The following is a 26,922-nucleotide window of genomic DNA, read 5'->3' as shown; positions in this document are numbered from 1 at the left end:
TAGACATAGAAAAAGCATTCGACAGTGTTTGGCATGAAGGTTTGATTGCTAAATTGAAAAAGTTTAATTTTCCACTTTACATTATGAAATTAGTTTAAAATTATTTAACTGACAAAACTCTGCAGGTAAATTATCAAAATTCCAAATCTAATCGACTACCTGTTAGAGCAGGAGTTCCTCAGGGTAGCATTCTTGGGCCTATATTGTATAACATTTTCACTTCGGACCTCCCTGATTTGCCTCAGGGTTGCCACAAATCTTCGTTCGCTGATGACACAGGCATTTCCGCTAAAGGAAGAAGTCTTCGTGTTATTTGCAGCAGACTGCAGAAAAGTTTAGATATTTTCTCTTCTTATTTACAAAAATGGAAGATTTCTCCCAACGCTTCCAAAACTCAACTTATAATATTTCCACATAAGCCCAGGGCTTCCTTTTTGAAACCTAGTAGTAGTCACATAGTCACTATGAACGGAGTTCCAATTTCCTGGTCAAACCAAGTGAAATATCTTGGATTAGTTCTTGACCAAAAATTAACTTTTAAAGATCACATTGAGGGCATTCAAGCCAAATGTAACAAATATATTAAATGTTTGTATCCTCTTATAAACAGGAAATCCAAACTTTGCCTGACGAATAAACTTCTAATATTTAAACAAGTTTTTAGACCGGCCATGCTTTACGCTGTGCCAATATGGTCTAGTTGTTGCACTACCAGGAAAAAATCCTTTGATTCAGAACAAAATTCTGAAAATGATTTTGAAGTTGCCTCCCTGGTACAGTACTACCGAAGTACATAGAATTTCGAATGTTGAGACTTTAGCACAAATGTCCAACAAAATAATTAATAATTTCCGGCAAAAATCGTTACAATCCTCAATTGCAACGATTAATTCCCTTTATACTTAGATAAGATTTAGTTTTAGTTATTTAGTTTTAAGCTATCAATTGTTATACTGACATGCAGGTTTAAAAAACCTGGTTAAAATACTGAATTGCCAAGACAGGAACAATGTAAAAACACTTAGATATATATCATAACAATTAAGGCTGGTAAGTTACTGTAGTAACTGGAGCACCTAGGTTAAAAATGAAATGTAATTTATTTTGAATTTGGAACAAATAAAGAGTTAAAAAAAAAAAAGAAGACAAAGCACACACTTAGTTTTTTCTACCGAGCTCGGCTGTGTAAATCTCGGCAAAAAAAATGTTAAAAACGGTAGCATTGGTGCTCAGCACGGAAAACAAGATCGACGGAAAAAAAAAACAAACCGAAGGAAAAAAAAAACAAATTCATAAGTTTGCTGAGATTCAGCTAAGCATTATCCAAGACTCAGCAATCAAATGTCACTTTTGCTGAGATCTCAGTGAAACTTATTTTTGTCGAGATTTGCACAGCCGAGCTCGGTAGAAAAACTAGGTGTGCACACTACTGACATCTGGCTCCATATTCGCTGGAAATATTTAGCTTATCCATGAACCCGCATGCAAAAGTTATGAATTGGTTCGTGTCTGATCTATTCTGGACAAATTAGTTTTATTCTAGATAGTTCGTTAGTAGGTTTTGATAGTTTGGATCACTGCACATTTAAATCGGCCGTTTACAATTTTCGGGCATAAGTCAGAATTAAGTATCATGTCGGTTTGTCGGTGGCCTAATAGAAACTAAGTGAAAACTTTTTTCAGTGTAGATCACTGGTCTTCCTACACTGAAAAAAGTTTTCATGTAGTTTCCATTGAGAACGCACATGATATTTATCCAACAACAAAAATAATTATTTTTATCTGAAATTCACGTAATATTCATATGATCACATGAATTCTATGTGATAAATCACATAAACTTCATTTGACGCATAAGGTTCATGTGATTTTCTGGTGCGAATCCCAATTATGAGATCACATGAAAGTTATGTGAAATTCTAATGGATATTTTCCATTGGAAATGAGATTTGTTATTGTTATTGTTATTGCTCAGTTCACACCCTGGCAGGCTACTGCCTACCGATCTGCACTTAAGCCAGGCATGAACCTACGGAAATTTAGTCGTGGCCTATGCTAGACCGTATAGCATAACGACTTTCCTTTCACTAGCAGGCTTTTTGGTCCCACTAGCGTCCGATTAGGGGATAGTAAGAGATTAAAAGAATAAAGAAGATAGATAGAGGATGTTGTTGTTTTCCTGAAAGAAAAAAACACGTTGGCTTGTTGTGCAACATCAAGTTTGTGCGCTTTCATTCCGTTCCAAGGGACAACGTCCATCGTCGTCGTACTAAAATACCTGGGAACATCCAGAGGTGCACAGGGCCAACGTGAAAGACTTCCATTCTGGGCAGCTGCTTGACCTGGGCCCAAGTCAAATTCCTATCGACTTGCTTAATTTACTTGTTGACGCTCCGCCGCCTTAGTATTTACATTTGCTGCGATGTTCTGGCGGCTTTAATTCATAATCAAACGCTTGCCTGCAGACTTCGTTTCTATTGCTATCGGTTTCTGATGACATTTACATCTGAGATCTATTTGTGAGGCCACCAGCCACAAGATATATACCGCAGGCAGCGGTTGATGAGACCTGCAGCTTTTGGGTGTTCTCCATTGGTGCTGCACAGATTCCACGTTTTAATCGAAGTTTCGAATTTTGGTGCGTTCACCAATCTGATTTGATGTCCGCTTTTATATAAATGTCATATTATCACCGACCTTATTACCATCAGCTTGGTGTGTGACATCAGGTGTACGCTCCTCTGTGTTTTCGTTACCAATGCAGTTAATTTGACACGTTTGTTGCATTCCCTTATGTCTCAATATTATTCTTGCTGAACCACCGTCAAACTATCCAGAGGCAGCGAGCCACCTTAACACCTGAAATTATACAAAAACAAATCAAACATTAGCACCAACCCCCTTCCTCGATTGCAACAGCTCCAAGCCATGCAACAGGATCATTTCGTGCCCCATGACAACTTGATCCAGTTGCATCCAGATTCATTGTTTTGGCGCCAGCCGGGAGAGACTTGGTCCTGTACCAAATGCTTTCCTTGTCTCCATTCCGCTCAGCTACTCGCAATTGATTGTGATATAGTGGGCGGAATATTACAATGTGAGACAATTCAATGCAGACGTCTTCCAAATTTGGCCGATCGTCAGGTAATCAGTGGGTTATCACCTGGCACCTCTTAGCAAGCACTATGCTACGAAGCGGACCGGAAGTTTCAATGAACAACCTCCCCCTATTTTCCATTGGAAATGTGATTTACACCAATATCGCTAATGACGTTGGAAGTCGCTAATCTGCACGGAGAAAAAATACTACCCAAAATTTAAGTTCTTTTTACTTGATTTTGAGTTGACCCTCTCACTTGCACTCGTTATTGTTGTCAAAAAAGGAACGAGAGATTCGACCCAACGGTATAGTTCAACCACAAACGAAGTTACAGACGACTAACTGGCGAAGAAATCCATTAAAATAATGTGGTTCACTGTAATAGAATTTTCTTGGAAGCTTGTGCCATCATCCACCAGATGGGTTAGTTTTTTTGGTTTGATTTGAACAAAGTTGATTTTGTGTACAATGATTCTTTGACAGTGTGCAAAGAGTGCGTATCATTTTGTCATTTTTTTATGCATTTCAGTTTTGAGTAGAGTGAATGAGATAGAACCAAAACATTCTAGTACATTTGGTGAAAATGCTAGTTCAATCTAATAGTAGTGTTGCCATGTGGTACAATCCAGTAGTAGTGGTGTTGCCATGTGGTACACTGAAAAATTGCAATAGCAGGTTAGTTACCAAAGTTTTCGAGCCGCTCCGTCTGTCACTTCGTTTGTGGTTCAACCCAATGATTTCCTTTGGAGTAAATTGCATATTCTCAAATTTACGTGAATTAAACTTAATGTTGGGTAGAATATACTTAAGCAAAAGTAATTTTTTTGCTGGTTTTAAATGGAAACTACTAGCACGAACGAAGTGACAGACGACTAACTGGCGAAGAAATCAATTAAATTAATGAGGTTCGCTGTAATAGAATTTTCTTAGAAGCTTGTGCCATCAGCCACCAGATGGGCTAGTATTTTTGTTTTGATTTGAACATAGTTGATTTTGTGTGCAATATGATCTTTGACAGTGTGCAAAGAGTGTATCATTTTGTCATTTTTTTATGCATTTCAGTTTAGATTAGAGTGAAAGAGATAGAACAAAAACATTCTAGTACATTTAGTGTTGCCATGTGATACAATCCATTAGTAGTGTTGCCATGTGGTACAATCCAGTAGTAGTGGTGTTGCCATGTGGTACACTGAAAAATTGCAATAGCAGGTGCGTCACCAAAGTTTTCGAGCCGCTCCGTCTGTCACTTCGTTTGTGCTACTAGGGTAGATGTACCAGTTATGGCTATACGTTACTATTATGGTGTCTTCCAATTATGGCCTATGGGAATTCCATAACTGGAACACACCATAATAGGAACGTATGGCCATAACTGGTACACCCACCGACAAAACGACATGAAACTTAAACTTAGCTCTTGATCGAGAATCCATAACGGCGGATACAAATGTGCAGCGATCCCATCTGTCAAAACCATAGAAATTTGTTATCTAGATAAAAATCATTTGCCCGGAATAGATCAGACACGAACCAACTCATACATTTTGTATGCGTGTTTGTGGCTAGGATACACATTTTTCGCGAACACGGTGGCAGATGTCAGTTGTGTGATTTGATCAGAAATTTTATGGTACTTTGTATGGTCATTCATGTCGGTTTGTCGGTGGTACACCTACCCTATATGCGATTAACTTAAATTTGGGTTATTGGACTAAACCCGGGAAAAAGCACTTAATTTTGGGTAGTTTTCATCTCCGTGTGACTAGCGCGCTTCTGTTTAGTGGTGACGCCACTATATATACACTCTATTTCAAAACTACCCAAATTAGGGTACAATCCACCCAGATCGGTCAAAACTGAATCTACCCAAAAATGGGTAAACTATGGTGGGAGTGACAAGTTGACAAATGAACAACGTCGATCGGATTCATATCAATGTTGTTCATTTGTCAACTTTTTACTCCCAACACAGTTTACCAATTTTTATGTAGGTTCAGTTTTGACCGATCTGGGTGGATTGTACCCATATTTGGGTAGTTTTGAAATAGCGTGTACATCATTTTCTTTACAGAAGGTCGTGTCAAAGCTGCTCGACTATTTACGTAAGTTGAATGCTAAAATTCAATGACTTTACCTGTTTCAGCAAGTATCCAGTACGTTTCGTATGATCTGTAAGTAAAATATATTAAAAAAAATATTATAATATTCCTACTTTAATAGATTTACAACTTGTGCAAACAAATCTAGATGAACATTTCAAACGGCCCTATCTGCTTTGATTGGTTCTCTTCATCAGTCTGTCGGATAGAATTCAATATATTTTAGACCAACAATTGAAAAGGTACTATCTACTTTTATAAACAAAACGTTGATTATTCTTTCCTCGCCAATCGAACGCAAATTACCAGTATCATCGGATAGGGGAAACTTTCCTCAACCCAAAGGAGGTGTTAGTTTGCGTGGCGAGCCTTGAGTCACGAGAAAAGGGTTTCCAAAGTTTTGTTAGCAATAGCTGATGTGCTCTTTTCGGTTGTTGGTCGTGATTTGCTCGATTGGTTCCGCTATTTTTCAGCTCCCGAGATTCTATCCGCCAGACTATGAATACAGCTCACCGTTTAAAAAATTAAATAAATTTCTGCGATATATACCTAGAAAAAGTTGTTACAATGGATGAATATTACATCCAAACAGCTACATAGAGGTCATTCCGCTGGTTGCGTAATAATGTAATATAATTTTTTTCTGTGTAGCATAGTTAATTTGGTGTAAATTCAAACGTAATTTTGTGTAAATTTAGGCGCGATCATGGTGGGTATATAAATGGTGATACAGCTTTGTCACTATATAGGCGAGGAGGTCGCGGATGGGTAAAGTGCGGTTTTAGAGCAAATTGTAAGCAAACTCGGTCGCTGTCCCATACAAAAATCCAACATGGCTGAATAATGAAAAAAAAAACAAGTGCAGGTACTTAATAAAGCATGGGTTATGCTTGATTAGGTGAATTAGAGCTTTTAATAATTTATTCAATTAGACTAATGAGATATCATAATCATCAAATGAACTTAAATAAGAAACTTCAGAAAGTCTAATAACATTAGGTAGATTAGCAAAAGAATTAGGATGCGGGGGGTCCGCTTAGGGAGGCAACTAACCTTTAAAGTTGTAGAATAAATCTTCCTATTTAGTCTTGAACTTCAATAAGAAAACGCAAGTAGACCAATAACAAACAGCATTAACAAGGAGAGGAATAGTTTAGGAAATAAGTAAAAGTAGAGGTATGTGACACCCTGCGCTTTGGTCAGAGAGCGTATAGGGCGTCGTTGTGCCAATTTGGTCGTGGCACATTTCGAGTATGAGAGAGTGATTGCAGTTTGCTCAAAAGTGCCTGAGTAAAATGCAAGTATTTTCGCTGATTACCCGTAGTTGTTACAGTGAAGATATACACCCATATTCTCGTTTATGTCTGGACGTATTTGCCATACAGAAGCATTTTTATTTGATTTTGTGTGGTGGATGGGTTTCGGGCTCGACAGGCATATGGGTGATAATATTAAGTTTACGTTAGGATAACGTTGAAACATTGAGAAATGTTTCGCTTCAGTTTAAGAAGCACTTCACTTCGCAACCGATGAACCATTCTGACGGCCCACATTGCCGTGCAGGCGCCGTGTGTTGGCAGGGTCCAATATTGGACAGTTTGACGTTTATAAAGTACCATCAGTTAAAACTGTATTTTTGAACTTTATCTCTATACATTCTTAGATGTTTCTTAGTAGATTATCATGTTGGTGTAAGCTGATTCAAAGAGTAAATGGTATTAACATTGAGCTGTCCATAGTTGGGCGTTGTTGAACTTCTGGTACTTGCACAACATTTCATCTGAATACCAAAGTAACCATATAATCACAAAATAGCTTTAGGTGTGGGTTCAGAGTGGTACAATGTCACTGAGATATGGTTAGTTGGGTATTCAGATGAAACTATTACTTTACTGGTTGTATCTCTTTTTCGTTTTTTCGTTTGCATGTAACACTGTTTGATATTACTAACCGCACCGAGCCTTCATTCCGGGTGGTGAGCGAACCTGAAGAAAAAGAAGAAGACCATAAACTCCTTCTCGGAACGAGTGTTTTGTTAGTGGACCTGGTCTGCGATTCAAGGTTGGACTCTGTGATGATATATATCACATAACAGGTAAAGTAGGCAGCACCATCTTTATCGAAATGTAAGTATTATTGACAATAATCATAACTAGATTATATGCAAATTTATATGATAGGTACCTGGATCAACGTTGTTTAAACATGCGCATTCAATCGTGACGGCATCTAATTCTGCATTTTAAACCTACCCAACCCTTTTCCTTTCTACAATCCCTGAGCCGCTGGTTCACCATAAGTGTACCTCGCAGAACTTTTTTAACCCCCCTGGGTAAAGATGCTGTGTTGCTCACTCCTCTCCCCTTCCCTAGTGTATTATGGATGGTGTGAATATTCACATCGGTGACATGGCCCCTGACCCCCATTGTACATCATAAAATGAAACTAAACTGTTGACAATTGAAAGCATAGTTAACTTTAACATAATTTTGATAAAACAATAATTTCATCCAGTTCACTTTAAAACAAACAAGTATGAAAGGAGATTGCTAAGAATAAAGATAAAAGTAATAAGCGCAATATTAAACGACATTAAATTTGAATCTGATACGGTAGGCCATATAACAGAGTCGATAGCCATTGCAAATCAACCATCTCTACCTGCTTATTTTCCTAACTTTCACTATTATTGCTGTTACTCTGGGATAGCCCCTATGTTCAACAGCTTTCCTTACTATCCGGTATCGTAAACAGGATTTATTTGACCCCTGTGGTTATTATTCTGTGATGCCAAATCTATACCTCTACCCTGGTGCAGTATGGACAGCGATTTTTCGCTGGTGACTTGGCCCTATGAACCCCTTCTGTGCTTGAAAATGAAAATGAAAATGAAAATGAAGTAAAAGTAGAGGTATGTGACAATTAATAACTTTTAAACTTTTGGAGGTATTGTATTCCCCTGAGTTTGTTGTACTCGATTACTATATAATTCTCTCAATACGCGAAATCTCTTATATATGCGGTTAAAGCATTTGAGTTAACTTATTTCTTAGTGTTCAAGTACTTACATTTGTAAACAGCAGTCAATGTTAATCTATGAACTAAACCATACGTAAAATCGATCTTTCCTTATGTGGTATTGATGCATGTTTAACTTTTCGCGGCTGTCGGAATCAACGCGTCTACGTCTACGGAGCTTACGCAGAAGTGATTCGCAATGCGGTGGAGCTCACCAAAAGTTTTTTTTTTAACTTCTGTAGTATAGAATTTGTTCGGTACGGTCGCGAAATCTTGAAATGATTGATACGTGCGGTAAAATAACTAAATTGAAACAAAGCTCAACAGTAAAATAAGTAGAATATTTAGGGAGGAAACCAAAATTAATCAACTTGCCATCATAGGCTATCACATTTATTTTGGTGGCACTCTCTAAATGATAATAAGCCTTTTTTCTTGCTTCGGTTGTCTCGCACGGCTTTCGGAATTTGCGCAGTTTTCGTAACTTACATAATTTAGATATTTCGTTCGAAACGGATTTACTTATTCAATCGGTTTACTAAGCGGATGTATCTACGCGCACACGTCACTGCATTTTTTTCTATAACTATCTTGAAACAATACATACGGAATCCAGCGTGCAAGCGGCCAACATAGGCTAGTCCTTCTGCTGTATTGTCAAAGATAGAAGCAAAATTTATTCAAATGGGTCAAGTCTTGAAAATTAAGCTGTCACGCAGCTCCAGATTGATACCCAAAAAAAAAATCATTGGTCTTACCCACAAACGAAGTTACCACTAATCTAACTGAAAAATGATGTCTAGTTGATCGAAAGAAAATTTTCTCCCTTTCTATTTGGCGTTAAAATAATTGATATAGCTTTATTACAGCTGGAGATATTTGTATTTTGAAAAACCAACTGTATCTAGAAAACTATCCTTTTTTTTTGCTACATTTTTGGTTAATCCTTTAAATTTGTCGAACCTCTTAACGGAATCCCTTTATGAAGAGCTTTGAGTGGGTTGGTTTATTTCCTTTAAATTCCGTTATAATTGCTTATCTTTTGACAGATACGCGTATTTCGTCTACTACTTGCAGACTTCATCAGTGCCAAGTACTCAACACAGTGGTGTTGAGTACTTGGCACTGTGAAGTCTGCAAGTAGTAGACGAAATACGCGTATCTGTCAAAAGATAAGCAATTATAACGGAATTTAAAAGGAAATAAACCAACCCACTCAAAGCTCTTCATACATTTTTGGATTCAGCCCAAGTAACCATAGGCACGTTATTTTGCCTTTTTGGCTGTAAACAGTTGAACAATGACTATACCAGTGTTTGTAAGTTCTGATAGGCGCGCCCCATTTTTCAGTCAAAATTGGAAAGTTTGAAGTAGTCAAGACTAGAAATCGATGGTAGATCTTACATCCCGTAACGTACCACGAAAAGGTGATAGGTCAAACGTTGAAGTTCATTATTTTTTTTTTACTTCTATTTGTAAACTAGTGTTATTTGAAAAATGCCATTGAATTGAACGGCATCCTTCAGTAAAAATAAACCGAATAAAACGTTACAAAATGTCAGTTTCTAAAGGTTTCCCAAATACAGCGTAATCATAGAAAAGTGGGTTCAATTTTGTCGGCTTCCTCTCGATCAAAGCATTACCACAAACGAAGTGACAAACGACTAACTGGCGAAGAAATCCATTTAAATAATGTGGTTCACTGTAATAGAATTTTCTTGGAAGCTTGTGCCATCATCCACCAGATGGGTTAGTTTTTTTTGTTTTGATTTGAACAAAGTTGATTTTGTGTACAATGATTCTTTGACAGTGTGCAAAGAGTGCGTATCATTTTGTCATTTTTTTATGCATTTCAGTTTTGAGTAGAGTGAAAGAGATAGAACCAAAACATTCTACTACATTTGGTGAAAATGCTAGTTCAATCTAGTAGTAGTGTTGCCATGTGGTACAATCCAGTAGTAGTGGTGTTGCCATGTGGTACACTGAAAAATTGAAATAGCAGGTTAGTCACCAAAGTTTTCGAGCCGCTCCGTCTGTCACTTCGTTTGTGGCATTACGATACACTCCAGATTATGTAGCGTAAGTAATAGAATTGTCGTTTAGATTAAAGTCGATTTTCAACTGATTTATTATATTACAATTAGTTTTAATTGTGACATGGGATAGCGAAAAACTACTAGCAGCTCCGGGTACAGTTCCTGTTTTGGAAATGGTTTCGGATTTGAACGAAGGAACAGAGAATTAAATTTATGATGATGTAGGCATGATTTCAGTTTCAACATTTCGAAGGGGCGTTAAATTTTTTTCTTCCAAACCATGGCTTTAGCCGTTGATATCTCGCAAATAAAAGCTCATCCCTTCAAATTAACAATGCTAGCTGGTATAGAAGAAAACCTGTTGGTGACATTAATTTTCATGAGTGAGCTTTTATTCGTGATAAATCAACGGCTAAAGCCATTGTTTACAAATGCAATTACGCCCCTTTGAAATGTTGGCACTGATTTATACTTTTCATTCGAAATTCATTAATTATAATTATTAAATTAAATTTCTACGTCAATCTCAATACTTCCTACACACTTAGATTTTTTTTTCTGCCGATATGGGTACCACTGATGGGCTCGGCATTTTATTTTGCTGGATCTCAGTTAAAAACTTGCTGAGATTCAGCGGCAAGCGGAAAACGGGAATTTTGCCGAGATCTCAGCTAACAAACATAAATTCTGCTGAATCTCGGCAAGTTTTTCACTTACATCCAGCAAAGTAAAATGCCGGGCTGCTCAGTTGTGCCCACCTTGGCAAAAAATCTAAGAGTGTATGATTTAAAAAAAAAAATCACAAGGCTCAAAGTGGCCAACTTTTAGCAAAAATGTGAATGTATGAAACAAACAATTTTGCAAAGTTTCATGCAAATCGGATAAGGTCTCTCCGTCGTCTTGTTGTGATATTTAGGTATATAATTATAGTCTGGCGGATATAAATTCGATCCATCAAAAATTGTAATCAATATTTTTCGTTTGAATTGTAATTGCAACGGTACTATAAACACCGACAAACCGACATGAATGACCATTATATATCAAAAACAATAAAATATCTGATCTCACTGCGTCCTAGCAAGAAGAACGGTCGACTTGTTTCGCGCTCCGTTAATTTGGAAGTTTTCTCGCTATTATCTGACGTAAATAATAAGTTTTTTCTCGCTTAGTGATTCCTGGCATAATTCCCGATAAATTTATCAAAAAGTGAGTTTTTTTCTGAGAAGAAAGTGTGTTTTCGGCATCATCGGAAGGAAAATTGTTTTTGCGATTGCCAATTCGCCAACCATTTTGCGCACCATCGGTGCGTGGTCACGCATACCTGTGCACACGGATCATCGTCATCGAGTGTCAGCATCTGCCTCCACATTCAAACCGCTCATCCATCTCGTGTGTTCAGCTGAGTGCCGAGCTTCATACAAGCACACACCAACGAAGACCGCCCGCACACGCGGATCGAAGATCATCAAAGCTGCGCGTCGCTCCGCTGCTGCTGTGTAAACGCTCGGTGGTAGTAGTATAGGATTATCAGATAAGTTTTTGTTCTTGTTTCTTTCTTTCTCCCATCAGTTAAATTTTAAGTTTGTGTTTCTGTGTTTGTATTTTTTTTTTCTCGTGTATTGTGTCCGAGTAATTTTGATTATCGTTGCAGTGGTAGAGCGTTTTTCGCTCCCACTAGTACGGCAAAATGGACATTTTGTCGGAAGACGAAATGGACGTTTTGTCGGAAGATGAAACCACTTTGCCACGCGATAGCAAGAAGGGTCGAAAACGTCTGTCATCCCAGAAATCAGATGATGTCATCCCTGGTTCGTCATCTCAGTCTGGTAATGGGCAGGGACAGATAAGCCCCCGATCGCGAGCCTACCCAGAAGACTCGACTGGCCCATGGGTTGTTTACTTTCAGCCCAAAAAGAAACCTTTGAATGTAATGCAAATTACTAATGATCTGACGAAGCGGTTCTTGGCCGTGACCGAAATCTCGAAGGTGAGGTACAATAAACTTCGCGTTGTCGTCTCTAACCTGAAACAAGCTAACGAGATTGCTGCCTCCCAGCTCTTTACACTCGAGTATAGAGTGTACATCCCAGCTCGTAATGTGGAGATCGAAGGTGTGGTCACCGAAGCGAGTCTGACCCCCGAGATCTTGGCGAAGCAAGCGGTTGGCCGTTTCAAAAACCCCTTGCTTCCCACGGTTGAGATACTGGAAGTCCAGAAGCTGAACTCAGTATCTTTCAGCGAGGGTAAAAAGAGCTTTACCCCCACAGACTCGTTTCGAGTGACCTTTTCTGGTTCAGCCCTTCCTCACTACATCGAGTTGGGAAAACTTCGGCTACCTGTGCGTTTGTTTGTTCCTCGGGTCATGAACTGCCAAAACTGCAAACAGTTGGGACATACGGCCTCTCACTGTGGCAGCAAGGCACGCTGTTCTAAATGCGGGGAGAAGCACGAGGATGGCGCCTGCACAGTCACTGCACCAAAATGCGTGTACTGTAAGGGAACTCCTCATGGTCTCTCATCGTGCCCGGCGTACAAACAACGCGGGGAGAAACTAGAACGCTCTCTTAAGGAGCGTTCCAGGCAGTCTTTTGCAGCAATGCTAAAAACAGCCACACCATCAACCAACGACAAAAATCCCTTTGCTGTTTTGTCAGATGACGAGTCTGGCTCTGACTTGGCTGAGGAGGGAGTTTCTTTCAGTTTTCCGGAAGGTTCTGCCCGGAAACGAAAACGCATCCGTTCGCGGAAAGTTGCAGATAAGGAACCCCAAATCAGCTTGCCCAAATCAAGGAGTGATGGAAAAAAGGAAGTTTCAACTCCTCCTGGTTTCCGCAGAACTGACTATAACCAGAACTTTTCATCTCTCCCGGGGACATCAAAAACCCCTGATGGCCCATTTTTAAGAACAGAAGCCCCTTCTTCATCCGGGTTGTTCTCATTTGATAAAATTGTGGACGATATTCTCAAGTACCTCAATATTTCTGATCCTCTCAAAAGCATTGTTCTGGCAATGCTTCCTTCTGTGAAGACCCTCTTGAAGCAATTGACATTGAAGTGGCCCCTCATTGCAGCAATCATTTCCTTCGATGGATAATTTTCCAAACGAGGTCGGGGATTTGATCACTGTTCTACAGTGGAATTGTCGAAGTCTCATTCCTAAATTAGATTCTTTTAAGTTTTTAATTCACAATAATGATTGTGACGCATTTGCTGTTTGTGAAACTTGGCTCTCTTCAGATATCGATCTTCCTTTTTATGATTTTAACATTATTCGACTGGATCGTGAGGATTCGCGTGGAGGAGGGGTACTTTTGGGGATCAAAAAGTGCCATTCCTTCTATAGAGTGAATCTTCCACAATTTCCAGGTATTGAAGTTGTTGCATGTCAGGCTATTATTAAAGGTAAGAGCCTTTGTATTGCTTCTGTTTATATTCCTCCTAGAGCCGTTGTTAATCGCAAACAACTTTCAGATATCTGTTCGGTACTTCCTGCTCCACGGTTGATTATGGGAGATTTGAATTTCCACGGTACAGGCTGGGGGGAACTGCATGATGACAACCGTTCTACTTTGATATATGACCTCTGCGACAGCTTTAATATGACAATTCTTAACAATGGAGAAGTAACACTTTTGGCTGGCCCATCCTCGAATGGAAGTAGATTAGACCTCACACTTTGCTCTAACTTATTATCGTTGGATTGCACGTGGAATGTGATCCAAGATCCCCACGATAGTGATCACTTGCCGATCAAAGTTTCAGTTGCCAGTGGGTTCAATCCGTCGGAACCCGTTAACGTCGCGTACGATCTTACCCGTAATATCGATTGGACAAAGTTCAAGAATGTGATAGAAGATGCCCTAACGTCGGTAGAAGGGCTTCCACCGTTGGAGGAATATAACTTCCTCTCCAATCTGATCTTGGACAGCGCGCTTCAAGCTCAAACTCGGCCGGTTCCAGGAACGTCTTTCCGTAGGAAACCTCCTTCCCCTTGGTGGGACCAGCAATGCACTGAGGTTTATCGTAAAAAGTCCGACGCGTTTAAGCTTTTCCGGAAACGTGGAACACCCGTACATTTCGAAGCGTACTCGGCTCTTGAACGCGAACTCAAGAGCCTCATCAAAGCCAAGAAACGCGGATACTGGCGGCAATTCGTGGACGGATTATCGCGCGAAACGTCGATGAATACGCTTTGGAATGCGGCGCGAAGGATGCGTAACCGGTCTTCAAACAATGAGAGCGAGGAGTACTCCGATAGTTGGATTCTCAAGTTCGCGCGAAAAGTATGTCCTGATTCTGTGCCGGCACAGATGATTCCTCGCGAAACGACGAATTCGGTAGACGAGATCAGCCAGCCTTTTTCAATGCTGGAGCTCTCACTCGCGCTCCTTTCGTGTGGCAATTCGGCTCCGGGGGCTGATAGAATCAAGTTCAACTTGTTGAAGAACCTCCCAGACGTCGCTAAGAGGCGCATGTTGAACTTGTTTGGTCAGTTCCTGGAGCTTAATATTGTTCCGGATGATTGGAGGCGGGTGAGAGTTATAGCCATTAAAAAGCCTGGAAAACCCGCGTCAGATCACAATTCGTATCGTCCCATTGCGATGTTATCGTGCATTCGAAAATTGTTGGAGAAAATGATCCTTTTTCGCCTGGACAAATGGGTTGAGTTGAACCACCTACTCTCAGATATTCAATTTGGTTTCCGTAGGGGCAAGGGAACGAACGACTGTCTCGCGTTGCTTTCCACTGAGATTCAGTTGGCTTTTGCTAATAAAGAGCAAATGGCTTCTGTCTTCTTGGATATTAAGGGGGCGTTTGATTCAGTATCGGTTGAAGTCCTTTCAGACAAACTCCACGCTTGTGGCCTTTCTCCATTAATTAATAACTTTTTGTACAATTTGCTGTCAGAGAAACATATGAGCTTTTCTCATGGAAACTCTACAGCTTCACGATTTAGCTACATGGGTCTCCCCCAGGGCTCATGTTTAAGCCCCCTTCTGTATAATTTCTACGTCAGAGAAATTGACAATTGTCTAAGGGACAACTGCACGTTGAGACAACTTGCAGATGACGGAGTAGTGTCTATGACAGGACCCAGAGAGGCCGACCTGCAAGGACCCTTACAGGATACCTTAGACAATTTGTCTACTTGGGCTATCCAGCTAGGTATCGAATTCTCCACGGAGAAAACTGAGTTGGTCGTTTTTTCTAGGAAGCATAGCCCAGCACAACCAAAGCTTCAACTTTTGGGTAAACCGATCACTCATTCTATGTCCTTCAAATATCTTGGGGTCTGGTTCGATTCAAAATGCACCTGGAGATCCCACATTGAGTATCTGAAGCGGAAATGCCAACAAAGGATCAATTTTCTCCGAACAATTACCGGAACGTGGTGGGGAGCCCATCCGCAAGATCTTCTAACGTTGTACCGGACAACGATTTTATCGGTTTTAGAATACGGTAGTTTTTGTTTCCAGTCGGCGGCTAAAACTCACATCATCAAACTGGAACGGATGCAGTATCGCTGTCTTCGTATCGCGTTAGGATGCATGCACTCGACTCATACGATGAGTCTCGAAGTGTTAGCGGGCATGTTGCCACTCTCTGATCGGTTTTCGGAATTATCCCTCAGGCTCCTCACCCGTTGTGAAATTATGAACCCACTGGTGATTGCAAACTTTGAGAAGCTTCTTGAGCTAAACCCTCAAACTCGTTTTATGTCATTGTACTACGTGTACATAACACAGGATGTCAGCCCTTCGCAGCATAATCCCTATCGTGTTTGCTTCTCCGACTTCGACAGTTCTGTTCATTTTGATTTATCAATGACGCAAGAGATTCGCGGAATCCCAGAGCATCATCGTTCCATGATTGCTCCGTCAATTTTCGCTGCAAAGTTTGGCCAAGTTGATTCCGCAAGATCGTTCTTCACAGATGGATCACTAATAGAGGCGTCCGCTGGTTTTGGTATTTATAACGAATTTCATAGCGCCTCTCGAATGCTTCATGCTCCTTGTTCCGTATATGTTGCTGAACTGGCGGCAATACATTATACGATAGAAACGATCGCCTCACTTGCACCAGATCATTATTTTATTTTTACGGATAGTCTCAGTTCTGTCGAGGCTATTCGCTCCATGAGGCCGGTAAAGCACTCCTCGTATTTTCTCATGAAAATACGAGAGCTTCTAAGTGCTTTATCTTTAAGATCTTTTGTCATCACCTTTGCATGGGTCCCATCTCATTGCTCGATTGCGGGCAATGAGAAGGCGGACTCGCTTGCAAAGGTGGGCGCTATGGAAGGCGATATCAAGAGCAAATTTTCATTACGTCGAATGTAACAAAGGTAAACAAAGTCGAGCTATCAGTGTCAATCGATTCTCCTGCTATTACACTATATACTGACCGAATATAGGATCAAATCCCATTTTTAAATTTATTTGCCAGCCAAATTGCTTTTTGACGTAATCACCTTCCGATCAAAATAGTTTTCGATGTTACTTAAGTCACCCAATTTCTATGGAGATGCCGTTTGACTTAAGTAACAGCGCTGAGAAACCCGTGAAAAGTGTACGTTCGTCGTTTCGCTTTCTCATTATTAAAGTGAATAAATCGCACTGTTTGTTGCTAAGATGATTTCGGTGGTCCTAAAATAATGAATGGGCTGCACGTAAGGAGACGTAATTGATAATTCTCCCGAATATCCTGGTAAATACACTTTGACTTAAGTAACAATAGGGACCACCAAACGACGTATAATAACTTTTGACTCAAAAACCAGCATTTTTTAGCATGAAAGCTAGCGATTTGCATTTGTATGATTAAAACCCTGCTAAATATGTTAAACATTGCTATCACTATGAGATTATATGTGTTTACTTGGAAATAGGAATAACTTTTCGGTCATCAAAACAAAACTTTATTTTTCTCGGATTGGTGCGAATGTTACTTACGACATAATGAAAATTTGCTCTTGATATTTACGATCGACAAATCGCCTACGACGAATTTTTCTTCATTTATCGTCAACAGTCACTCGCCAGCTGGCAAAATAAATGGAGTGAAGGGAGTTTGGGACGATGGTTGTATTCAATTATCCCTAAGGTGTCGAAGTGTCCTTGGTTCAAAGGTTTGGAGGTGGGTCGAGACTTCATTCGTGTGATGTCTCGCCTCATGTCCAATCACTATTCACTAAGCGCTCACTTGTTCCGTGTTGGGCTGGGGGACAGTAATCTCTGTGAATGTGGACAAGGTTACCAGGACGCAGATCACATTATTTGGTCATGTGCTGAGCACCGTGGAGTCAGATCCGAGTTGTACGATTCCCTTCGGGCTCGAGGTAGACAACCTAATGTTCCAGTTCGGGATATTTTGGCTAGACGCGATCTGGAGTTTATGCAACTCATATATGTTTTCTTGAAGAATATTAACCATAGATTGTAAGTTTGATTAACCTTGTGTTTAGTTTGTGTTTTGTATGTGTGTGTGTATTTTTTTTTTGTAGATTTGTTTCTGTAATAATTGTATAATTACAGAGTTGATATAACGTCGATAGGATTAAGTATTTGTTTTAGAAATAGTGAAATTTTTGAATCATAAATCATATTCCAAATCTCCTTTTCCCTCTCCCGATCCAAACAATTGTCATCCACTAACCTCGAGAAGACCGCGAGTAATCGGTTCCAATCCTTTAATTTTAGATTTAAGACATTTATAATGTATAAAGAAAATGATAACTTGGCTCTGTAAAGTTTATTCGAATGAGCCTGTACAAATAAAGTAATTAACAAAAAAAAAAAAAAAAAAATGTCTAACCAAAGTACACTACTGACATCTGGCTCCGTGTTCGCGGGAAATATTTAGCTAAGCCATAAGCCCACATGCAAAAATTATGAATTGGCTCGTGTCTGATCTATTCTGGACAAATTATTTTTAACTAGATCAAAAAATCCTATGGTTTTGACAATTCGGATAGCTGCACATGTAAATCGGCCGTTTACGATTTTCGGGCATAAGTCAGAATTAAGTGTTATGTCGGTTTGTCGGTGTTATAAACTTTTATAATAAAAACTTCGATAGCAGATTAAAAGCATAATCGGATAGGAGACACCTTCCCCAACCCGATGATGGTGTTGGTTTGCGTAGGCGAGCCTTGAGTCCCGAAAAAATGATTTGCCGAAGCTAGGTTCGCAAAAGCTGATGTGCTCTTTTCTGATGTTGGTCGTGATATGCTCGATAGGTTCCCCTATTTGACAGCTCAATTGGTCTGGGTTCAATCCCAGCCGAGGTCGGTGGGATTTTTCTGAGGCATAAAAATCTCTGGTCACGTCTTCCTTCGGAAGGGAAGTAAAGCCGTTGGTCCCGGCCCATGTGTGTTGAATAGGTGCGATATCCTACACAGCAAAAAATTCTGAATTTTAATTGTGGTGATGTCCGTCGGTGATTGGCACTAGATTGCGGAACAGAGACCGACGTTAAATAAAGGAAAGAAAGTGAAAAAAATAAGGGCCATATACATTAGATCCGTTTGCGTTGACAAAAAATTTGGCAGTTAGACAATAGATATAGCTGTCAATTTGCCGCAACGTGTCAGATCCGGATCTAATGTGGGTGTCCCTTTTGCGGTTAAGGCCTGTATAGAGATCGAAGCGAAGGGAAAATCTCATAAATTACTCGGTTTTTCACCAGCGTTTACGTTTACTATTTTGCTAAGCGAAAGTGGACGTTTTGAAAAAAATATTTTCACTTTACCGGAGGTGTATAAACTGATCGATTTCACTTCACGTGAACTGTGAACTGCAAAAAGAGTAAATTGAAAAATGTTCTACAACATTTTTTTTACAACCTGCTTCGCTAGCGCAACTCTGGTTGGAAAATCGTTGGAATATGTCGGTCGTGAAAGCAAAGTTGTTTTCCAAATCAACCAATACCAATTAAAATTAAATATTTACGATACTGACTACAATGTACACAGTTTCAGGACTTATTTTTGACTTGGGTGGTGTTTAAGATATTGTTGGTTTCATCATTCAACTCAAACAACTGCTCATGTACCTTTTATAATCTCAGCACTAGCTGATAGTTGTATCAACCGAAGGAAACTAACGATTTTAAATTCGCTCACTACTGAACTAGAGTCGGTATATAATGAGTCACGCCAAGAGTGAAGCCAAGTCTACCTATTGGACTGTGAAACTGGCTACCTATCGTGCAAAGTAAACAAACATTACGATGCTATGAAAGGTATCGCAATAAAATATAAAATATAATCGAAGAAATGATCATAAACACGCAGTGAGCATTAAATTGTCATGGGATACGTTTGGTAACGATCAGTAATGAGAATTTCTACTATTTTTTGTTAAGATGATTGGACAAAATCACTGATAGAATGATTTACAACAGCCGCTATTTTTTTTGCTAGCTAGAAGTCATTTGAAGTTGATGTAGCAGTCCTCTGTTGCCAAGTGAAAAGAAAGGAAATCTTTCGAAAACCATGATGCGAGTTCAATTGTTTTTCTCTTGGCGTGACTCATTATACACCGACTCTATACTGAACTAGCCTATTGGTCCCAAGCAAATCGATTAACGTACCCCATTCTTGTAGAAATTCTAGTACTACACTATGTTTGTTTTTATTCGCTATAAAAGTATGACAGATACAATAAGGGGTTTGTGAATTTTCCTGTTTCGATGGGTGCATCGATTAGCTTGGGACCGAAGAGAGTACTAGCATAGAGGTAACTCTAAGACCAGAAGGTCCCGAAGAAACGAGCTCAACTTTTTGGCTCAGCTCTGGTACTATCTTCGGTCCCAAACTAATCGATTCACCCCTCGAAACATAGGAAAATCCACTAACCCCTCATTTTATCTGTCAAACTTTCAGAGCGAATCAAAACAAACATAGTGTAGTACTGGAATTTACACTAGAATGGGATACGTTATTCGATTTTCTTGGGACCAATCGGCTAGTCAAGTAGTGAGCCAATTTAAAATCGTTACCTTCTAGTCTTAGAGTTACCTGTATGGTTGTATCAAGTGCTCAGGATCACTTTGGTCACATCTGGACATGTTCCAGGTACTACCGGGCAATTGGCCAGTTTATGACTTGGACCAAAATCCATCATGCGACACCACAAATCACATTTGAATTCAAAAACAAGTGTAATGCTGGTAATTTCAAGTGCCCAGAACCATACCAGACACATCCAGACATGCTCCGGATATCCCCGAGGATGTGGTTTCCAAGTAGTTTCGATTTTATCGAGTATGCCCACATTGGACACATCCGGACATGTATCCAAGGCAAGAATCACATACCAAAAGCTTAATTCTCTGAGCCACCTTCCGCTTCCAGTAATGATAACTTAACTGCTTTACATCCTGGATCTGGCCTTTCTGGTTCACACACAGTTCACGTTAGCTTGAGTCATGGAGCAAATGGGCAGTCTATATAAACTTTATCTACTCTAGGACGCAGTGATGTCAAAAACAGGCAAGTGCGATTCTTTTATGACAAGATAAACTTCTGATTCACCGGTTTCAGTATTACCAACAATCAATACGAAACTAACGATTTTAAATTGGCTCACTACTTGACTAGCCTATTGGTCCCAAGCAAATCGATTAACGAACCACATTCTAGTCAAAATTCTAGTACTACACTATGTTTGTTTTGATTCTCTATGAAAGTTTGACAGATAAAATTAGGGGGTTCGTGGATTTTCCTATGTTTTGGGGTGCATCGATTAGCTTGGGACCGAAGATAGTACCAGAGCTGAGTTACCTCTATAGTATTACACCAGTTAGTCGTCAATTTTCACTTATATCAACGCAACATGCATCTACTATGGAACGCAGTAATGTTGGTTTTTTGGAAGCCACCGATCCTCTGTCGTTCAACAGTTGCACAAAGATTCTACCGGAGATATTGATTTTGCTGTTAATTGCTTCACACGCTTTATTCATTACCGATCATGTTCCCCTGCGTAGGCCTAGTCCTATGCCAGCTTGAGCAAATGCACACCTGCGATATTTGAAGCAGCTGAGATCGAGAGCGCTTCGAAAATACTGTAGATCTCGTTGTCCATTGGCTAAGCGGGCATTCAATCGAACTAGTAGCAGATATCTAACATACAATTACTTCTCGTACAAACGCTACACTCTGTGTATGCAAGGTAAACTGAGGAGAAACCCAAGGAGTTTTTAGAATTTCGTGAATTCCATGCGGAATGATAAACCCGCATAAACAATGGCCATAAGGTATGGTCATATCATCTATGACACCGTTAGTGTATGGTACCCGTTTATTAGGGAAGAATTACCTATTGAGATGTTTTTGGGTGACGGACTCGCTAGTTCGCCATCTTATAAGTGCAATCTGTTCCCAAAACATTTTAAGAGCGCTATCTGCTCATTGGAAAATTTTCAGATTATTCTCCAACATGTCAAATTGAAATACATACTCCACATCACCTAACCATGATGGTATTACCATAGAGGTAACTCTAAGACTAGAAGGTCCCGAAATAACGTGCTCAACTTTTTGGCTCAGCTCTGGTACTCTCTTCGGTCCCAAGCTAATGGATTCACCCCTCGAAACATAGGAAAAACGAATAACCCCTCATTTCATCTGTCAAACTTTCATAGCGAATCAAAACAAACATTGCGTAGTACTAGAATTTCGACTAGAATGGGATACGTTAATCGTTTGCTTGGGACCAATAGGCTAGTCAAGTAGTGAGCCAATTTAAAATCGTTAGTTTCGTATTGATTGTTGGTATTACTTCATGCATTTTGAAAAAAAAGTTGCGATGCTCTGATTCATACTTTACAGTACTGTTCAACATTTCTTTGCGAGAGCAGCGATTTCCTTCCAGCTGTAAGATTTCCGTTATGTTCTCAGTGCACAAAAAAGAAGATAAACGCAACATCGAGAATGGTCGTGGAAATAGTTTACTATGCGCATGCCCGAACATTTTTGAGATCACACCATCAATGATATCCTGTTTGCATCCTGTAGGAATTAGATTTCCATCCCAAGAGATCTGCGCTATGATACCCGATACTTCTTTCTGCTTGCGCTTGACACACTAGTTGACGCTGTGTTTACTGACCTGAAATCTCCTTTTTGATCGTGTTGATCTTGGGATCATGCTTAAACGGCTTGGCAGACTCGGAGTTTCATCATCTGATTTCTGATAATATCTACCGGATCGGAAGCTTATTGTAAAGTTTGGAAATGAACTTATCAGGGAAGCAACTTAGGTCCTCTGTTATTTACTATATTCATTAATGAGCTACCGCTGACCCCAGGTTGCCGTTTGTTCTATACTGATGACGTCAAAATTTATATGGTAGTTAATAGACATAAGGACTGCCTCCCATTACAACAGTAGATCGATCTTTGCACTGAATGGTGTACCACACACATGTTGACATTAAGTATTCCTGGAGAGGAACCAGCCTTAGGCTGAAATCTCCTTAGTAAAGAAACAAACAACGCATTCACAAATGCAACGTCATATCGTTCCGTAGTAAACTGAAATCGATTGTACATGACTACAACATGGCCAACCAGCCTCTTGAGTGTGTTCATCAAGTACGGGATTTGGGCGCTCACCTTTCGATTGTATTACAACGAAATTAGATCTAGATCCAACTGAGAGCCTGGATTCATATCCATATTCGATCGATACTGCCCTCTGCTGCGGTCGGTCCCAGAATCCAATGCTGTGATTTGGTGCCCGTATCAGTCAACGTGGATTGCTTGGATCGAAGCAATAAAAAGAAAATTTGTGAGATATGCCCTTCATGATCTATCGTGGTGAAATCCCCTCCATCTACCACATTACGAAGACCGCCGTAGACTGCTAGGTGTTGAAACATAAATCGATCTACGATGTTATACCACGCTTCAATAATTCAATTAAATTGGTGAGTAACTTGTTCAATTTCTATAATCTGAAAAGGTTATTCTACCTTTTTCATGTTTCTTCGCTGATTTCATCTTTCCGACGAGAACTTGGTCTGGACATCATGTTCAAGGACGATTACTTTTTTTATGCTACGGACGACGAATTTCAAGTTTTATGTCGGGAATCTAGTTTTGTTCTATGAATGCTTCGCTTTCTAATCATGTACGTGTTGTGTGAATAGATGTGGGGTTTTTGCGCCTGCGTGTGGTCGGCATATGCTTGCAGCCGGATCATTCAGGCTTTTCCTCATCTCCAACTTCATTAAGACTGTTAGTCAGATGAACATTATATACTTAATAAATAAATACATGTTCCAGATACTTTCGGGGAAGCCAAATCTAAGTAGACCAAAATCTTGCATATTACATTAATTCATCAAATCACATAAGAATTTAAAATGCCACATTCTAACATTCTACCGTTTTAAACCTGATTTTTTGACAGTTGTGCGGGAAAAAAATTAAAAGTTACCCTCAAATATTATTGCAGATTTGGAAAGTGTGATGAATTTCCTATAAGAATTGATCAATAGTTTATGATTTGAGTAGCTCAAAATTATTTCGTGAGCGACTATGTTGCGTGATGATACAACGTTTTGCGCTTGTCAACTACACTATTTACCAAAACCTTTTGAGCTACTCAAATCAGAAACTCTTGGGAAATTTATCACACTATCCAAATCTGCAATAATATGGTATTTATGGGTTATCGGGCTACGTTTCATCTTTGTCAGTTACCGTACAAAAACTGTTAAAAACAGGAAAAAAGGACGGTGTAACGTCACATACAATATGTAAAATAAACATTTATGACGATCATATTTTGTACCAGGGTTCACATTTGCCATACCCGGCCATGTCCCTGGAGCCCCTCAGGAAGTGACCAGAATTTGATATGAGCCAAAAATTATCTTGCAACACATCATACCGCCTGAAAGTTCAATAACCACATTCATTGTCCACACAAACACCTGGTACCACCGGGAAAGTGACTAGAATCTGAAAATAAAATCACGTCAGAATTCAACTACATGATCATTTGCACTGGGCATGTTCCAAATGCTCTCTGTACAAAATCAACCATGAGTCAAAACGTATCGCATGAAAATATGAACACAGACCCTCACATCATTCATAAATTAGCTTACTTCTCTTTCCTAAATGCGGACTTGAGCAATTTTGTTGGAATTTAAATAAGTACTAAGAGCCGAGTTTCACCACAGGTGAATAAATTTATACAAACTGCCGTTTTAACGTGTCATGACTTCGTAGTCTTAATAAAGTGGTTGCTAGTAAATTGAGCTAACATCTGTGTCGATCAGTAATGTACTATTTATTGTCTTGATCCCCAGATTCCCGAAACTCTAAATAAACACGGTTGTGTCAAAATATGTATGAGCCTTTGCTATTTTACATTTTTAGCGCAGGACGTGAACAACTCTTAGAAGTCTCGAAAGATTCTTGACCAGACTGGAAATCAAATTCTTAGTTTTTTACCATTATCGTATTTTCGTAAGTAAGGAAGATAGCTCAATTCTGACAAATATCGATCATCTTCATGGGCATCTTAAGTTAAAATGGAAAATCTGGGATACTTACCATTTGATTGTGGTAACAGCAGCGTATAGACGATTTAATTTCATTACAATACTAATGACACATCGATTTTGTACTGGATGGGCAATCAGCTTTGCGATGATAGTGGTTTGGTCTGATTGGTCATTACTATTTGCCTTATGTTGAGAGTTTTGTGACGTACAATTTATTCTATAAAATTCTAGTTTTTGATGATTGCAGTGTTTTAAACTCTTTTCTCGTATCTTAGAATTCAGCAAACTCCTTCGCACACTTTTCGGTGCTTGAGATCCTTAATGCTTCCTCTTCGTAGTCGTCAAAGTTGCTTGTGTCACCAGGTCCTTTACAGCGTGGTATAAACGGAGCTTCAATCTTCTTTTGAAATACGGCAATCCAATCAGTAGAGGCAAACCATCTGTGACCTTTAATATCGTTTACACCTGCTTTCAAATTGCCATAACGTTTCGTTAAATCCACTTGAAGCAAGTTTCTTAGAAGATCCTTCAACTCTGAGCCAAAGTGCGAAGGGAACCGAACTTTTCCAGACACTATTTTCTCGTAGATCTGTATAGGTTGATCAGCAAAAAATGGGGGATAGCCAGCTGCCATTTCATATACCAATACTCCTAGAGCCCACCAATCGACGGCCTTGTTGTAACCTTTGCTCAAAATTATTTCCGGAGCCAAATATTCGGGAGTTCCACAGAGGGTCCAGGTTCTTCCTTTCACACGTTTTGCAAAGCCAAAGTCCGTTACTTTAAGATATCCTTGCGAATCGATCAACAGGTTTTCGGGTTTCAAATCACGATATATCAAATCTAAATAATGCAAGTACTCGAAAGCGAGAACTATTTGCGCAGCGTAGAAACGAGAATGTGGCTCAGAGAATCGGCCCACCTTACGTAAGTGGGAGAACATTTCTCCACCAGGAACATATTCCAGAACCATGTATAGATTTGAATTATCTTTGAAATGAAATTTCAAGCTAACCAAAAATGGGAAAGAAATTGCTTGTAGAATCCTCTTCTCGTTGAGGGTATGTTCAACCTGTTTAAGCTTGACTACCTTCTGCTTATCCAGTATTTTCATAGCATAGTAATCTTTGGTTGATTTGTGTTGTACTATCATGACCCTTCCGAAAGATCCAGTTCCGAGAGTTTTGATGCGCTCGAAATCATCCAGGGCAGCAGTATTGGTAGGATTCCGTTTCCATTTTTCTTCAAAATCCTCCTTAGCTTGATCTAAAAATTCCTTAACGCTTTCAGCAGCATCAACTTTTTTATTTGTGGATGTAGCGTTGTTCCCCATGTTATTTTTATTCGCACTGTGTTCTGCTGACTTCGAACAGATGAGAGTATCACTGTGCCTTGAAAATTTCAATACGATTTCTGTATTTGCATCTAGTGTACACTCTCCAGTGACGGTGAGTTGACGGCCAAGAGTTACATAAATTTATTACTGGAAGCTTCACAGGTTTGCCAAATGCAGCTAACTACCTCCTTAGAAAGCAAAACAGTGCGATCCTTGATTCAGGTTCCTCCAAGAACCATCATTTTATACAGTTTAGCTTGATGGGCTACAAGCAAATTCACATGTTTTCGATTTTGTTTAGCACAATAATTATCCTTTTCACAGGGTACTTTTTATCGATTTCTAATAATTAGTATCAGACGCAAACACAGTTGTCTACTTGTTCTTCACTGAACAGCAGTGAATGCAGTGGTATAAAACCAATTGGAAATGTTCACTTGTTTGGTTGTATAGTTTCAACACCATCTAGTGGCAAATCTTTTTTGTCGATATTTAGCTCATGCATCAAGCCAACCCATAACTGAAAAATGTAGCATTTTTTCTTCTAATATGAACTAGCTAAGATTATTTTCATAAGGGGCTAATAGTTAATAGTTTTTGTTGCAAATGGTTTGAAACATTGAATTATCGCAAATTAAAACTCATTACTGGATGCTGAAATTATCAAATGAAATCGTTTGCTTAATACAAAGTTGCATTACATTTATTTATGGTAACACAAATAACTGATGGCAACATGACAACGAATTAACTTTTGATTCCGGGTTTTAATGATGTTCCTTAACATTATCCTGACTGATGCAT

At 39.4% G+C, this 26,922-nt stretch overlaps 1 protein-coding gene across 1 annotated transcript in view; it reads right to left on the bottom strand.

Annotated features, from left to right (window-relative positions):
* Positions 1-26,526, bottom strand: part of Pka-C1 (Protein kinase, cAMP-dependent, catalytic subunit 1) — a 36,680-nt gene extending 10,154 nt beyond the window's left edge. Inside the window, exons 1-2 of the mRNA XM_065233068.1 lie at positions 24,832-26,526; positions 5,235-5,269 (exon numbers count right to left, since the gene is read on the bottom strand). Coding sequence (XP_065089140.1) covers positions 25,054-26,115 — 1,062 coding nt within the window. The 5' untranslated portion in view covers positions 26,116-26,526 and the 3' untranslated portion in view covers positions 5,235-5,269; positions 24,832-25,053. The remainder of the gene's footprint in view (positions 1-5,234; positions 5,270-24,831) is intronic.
* Positions 26,527-26,922: the final 396 nt, after the last annotated feature.

The sequence above is a fragment of the Ochlerotatus camptorhynchus genome, unplaced genomic scaffold (genome assembly GCF_037179485.1).
Source record: "Ochlerotatus camptorhynchus isolate MF236.1 unplaced genomic scaffold, CSIRO-AGI_Acam_v1.1 ptg000388l, whole genome shotgun sequence".
Lineage (NCBI taxonomy): Eukaryota > Metazoa > Arthropoda > Insecta > Diptera > Culicidae > Ochlerotatus > Ochlerotatus camptorhynchus.
The sequence above is the reverse complement of the archived record's forward strand: the minus strand, read 5'-3'. Positions and strand labels throughout refer to the sequence as shown.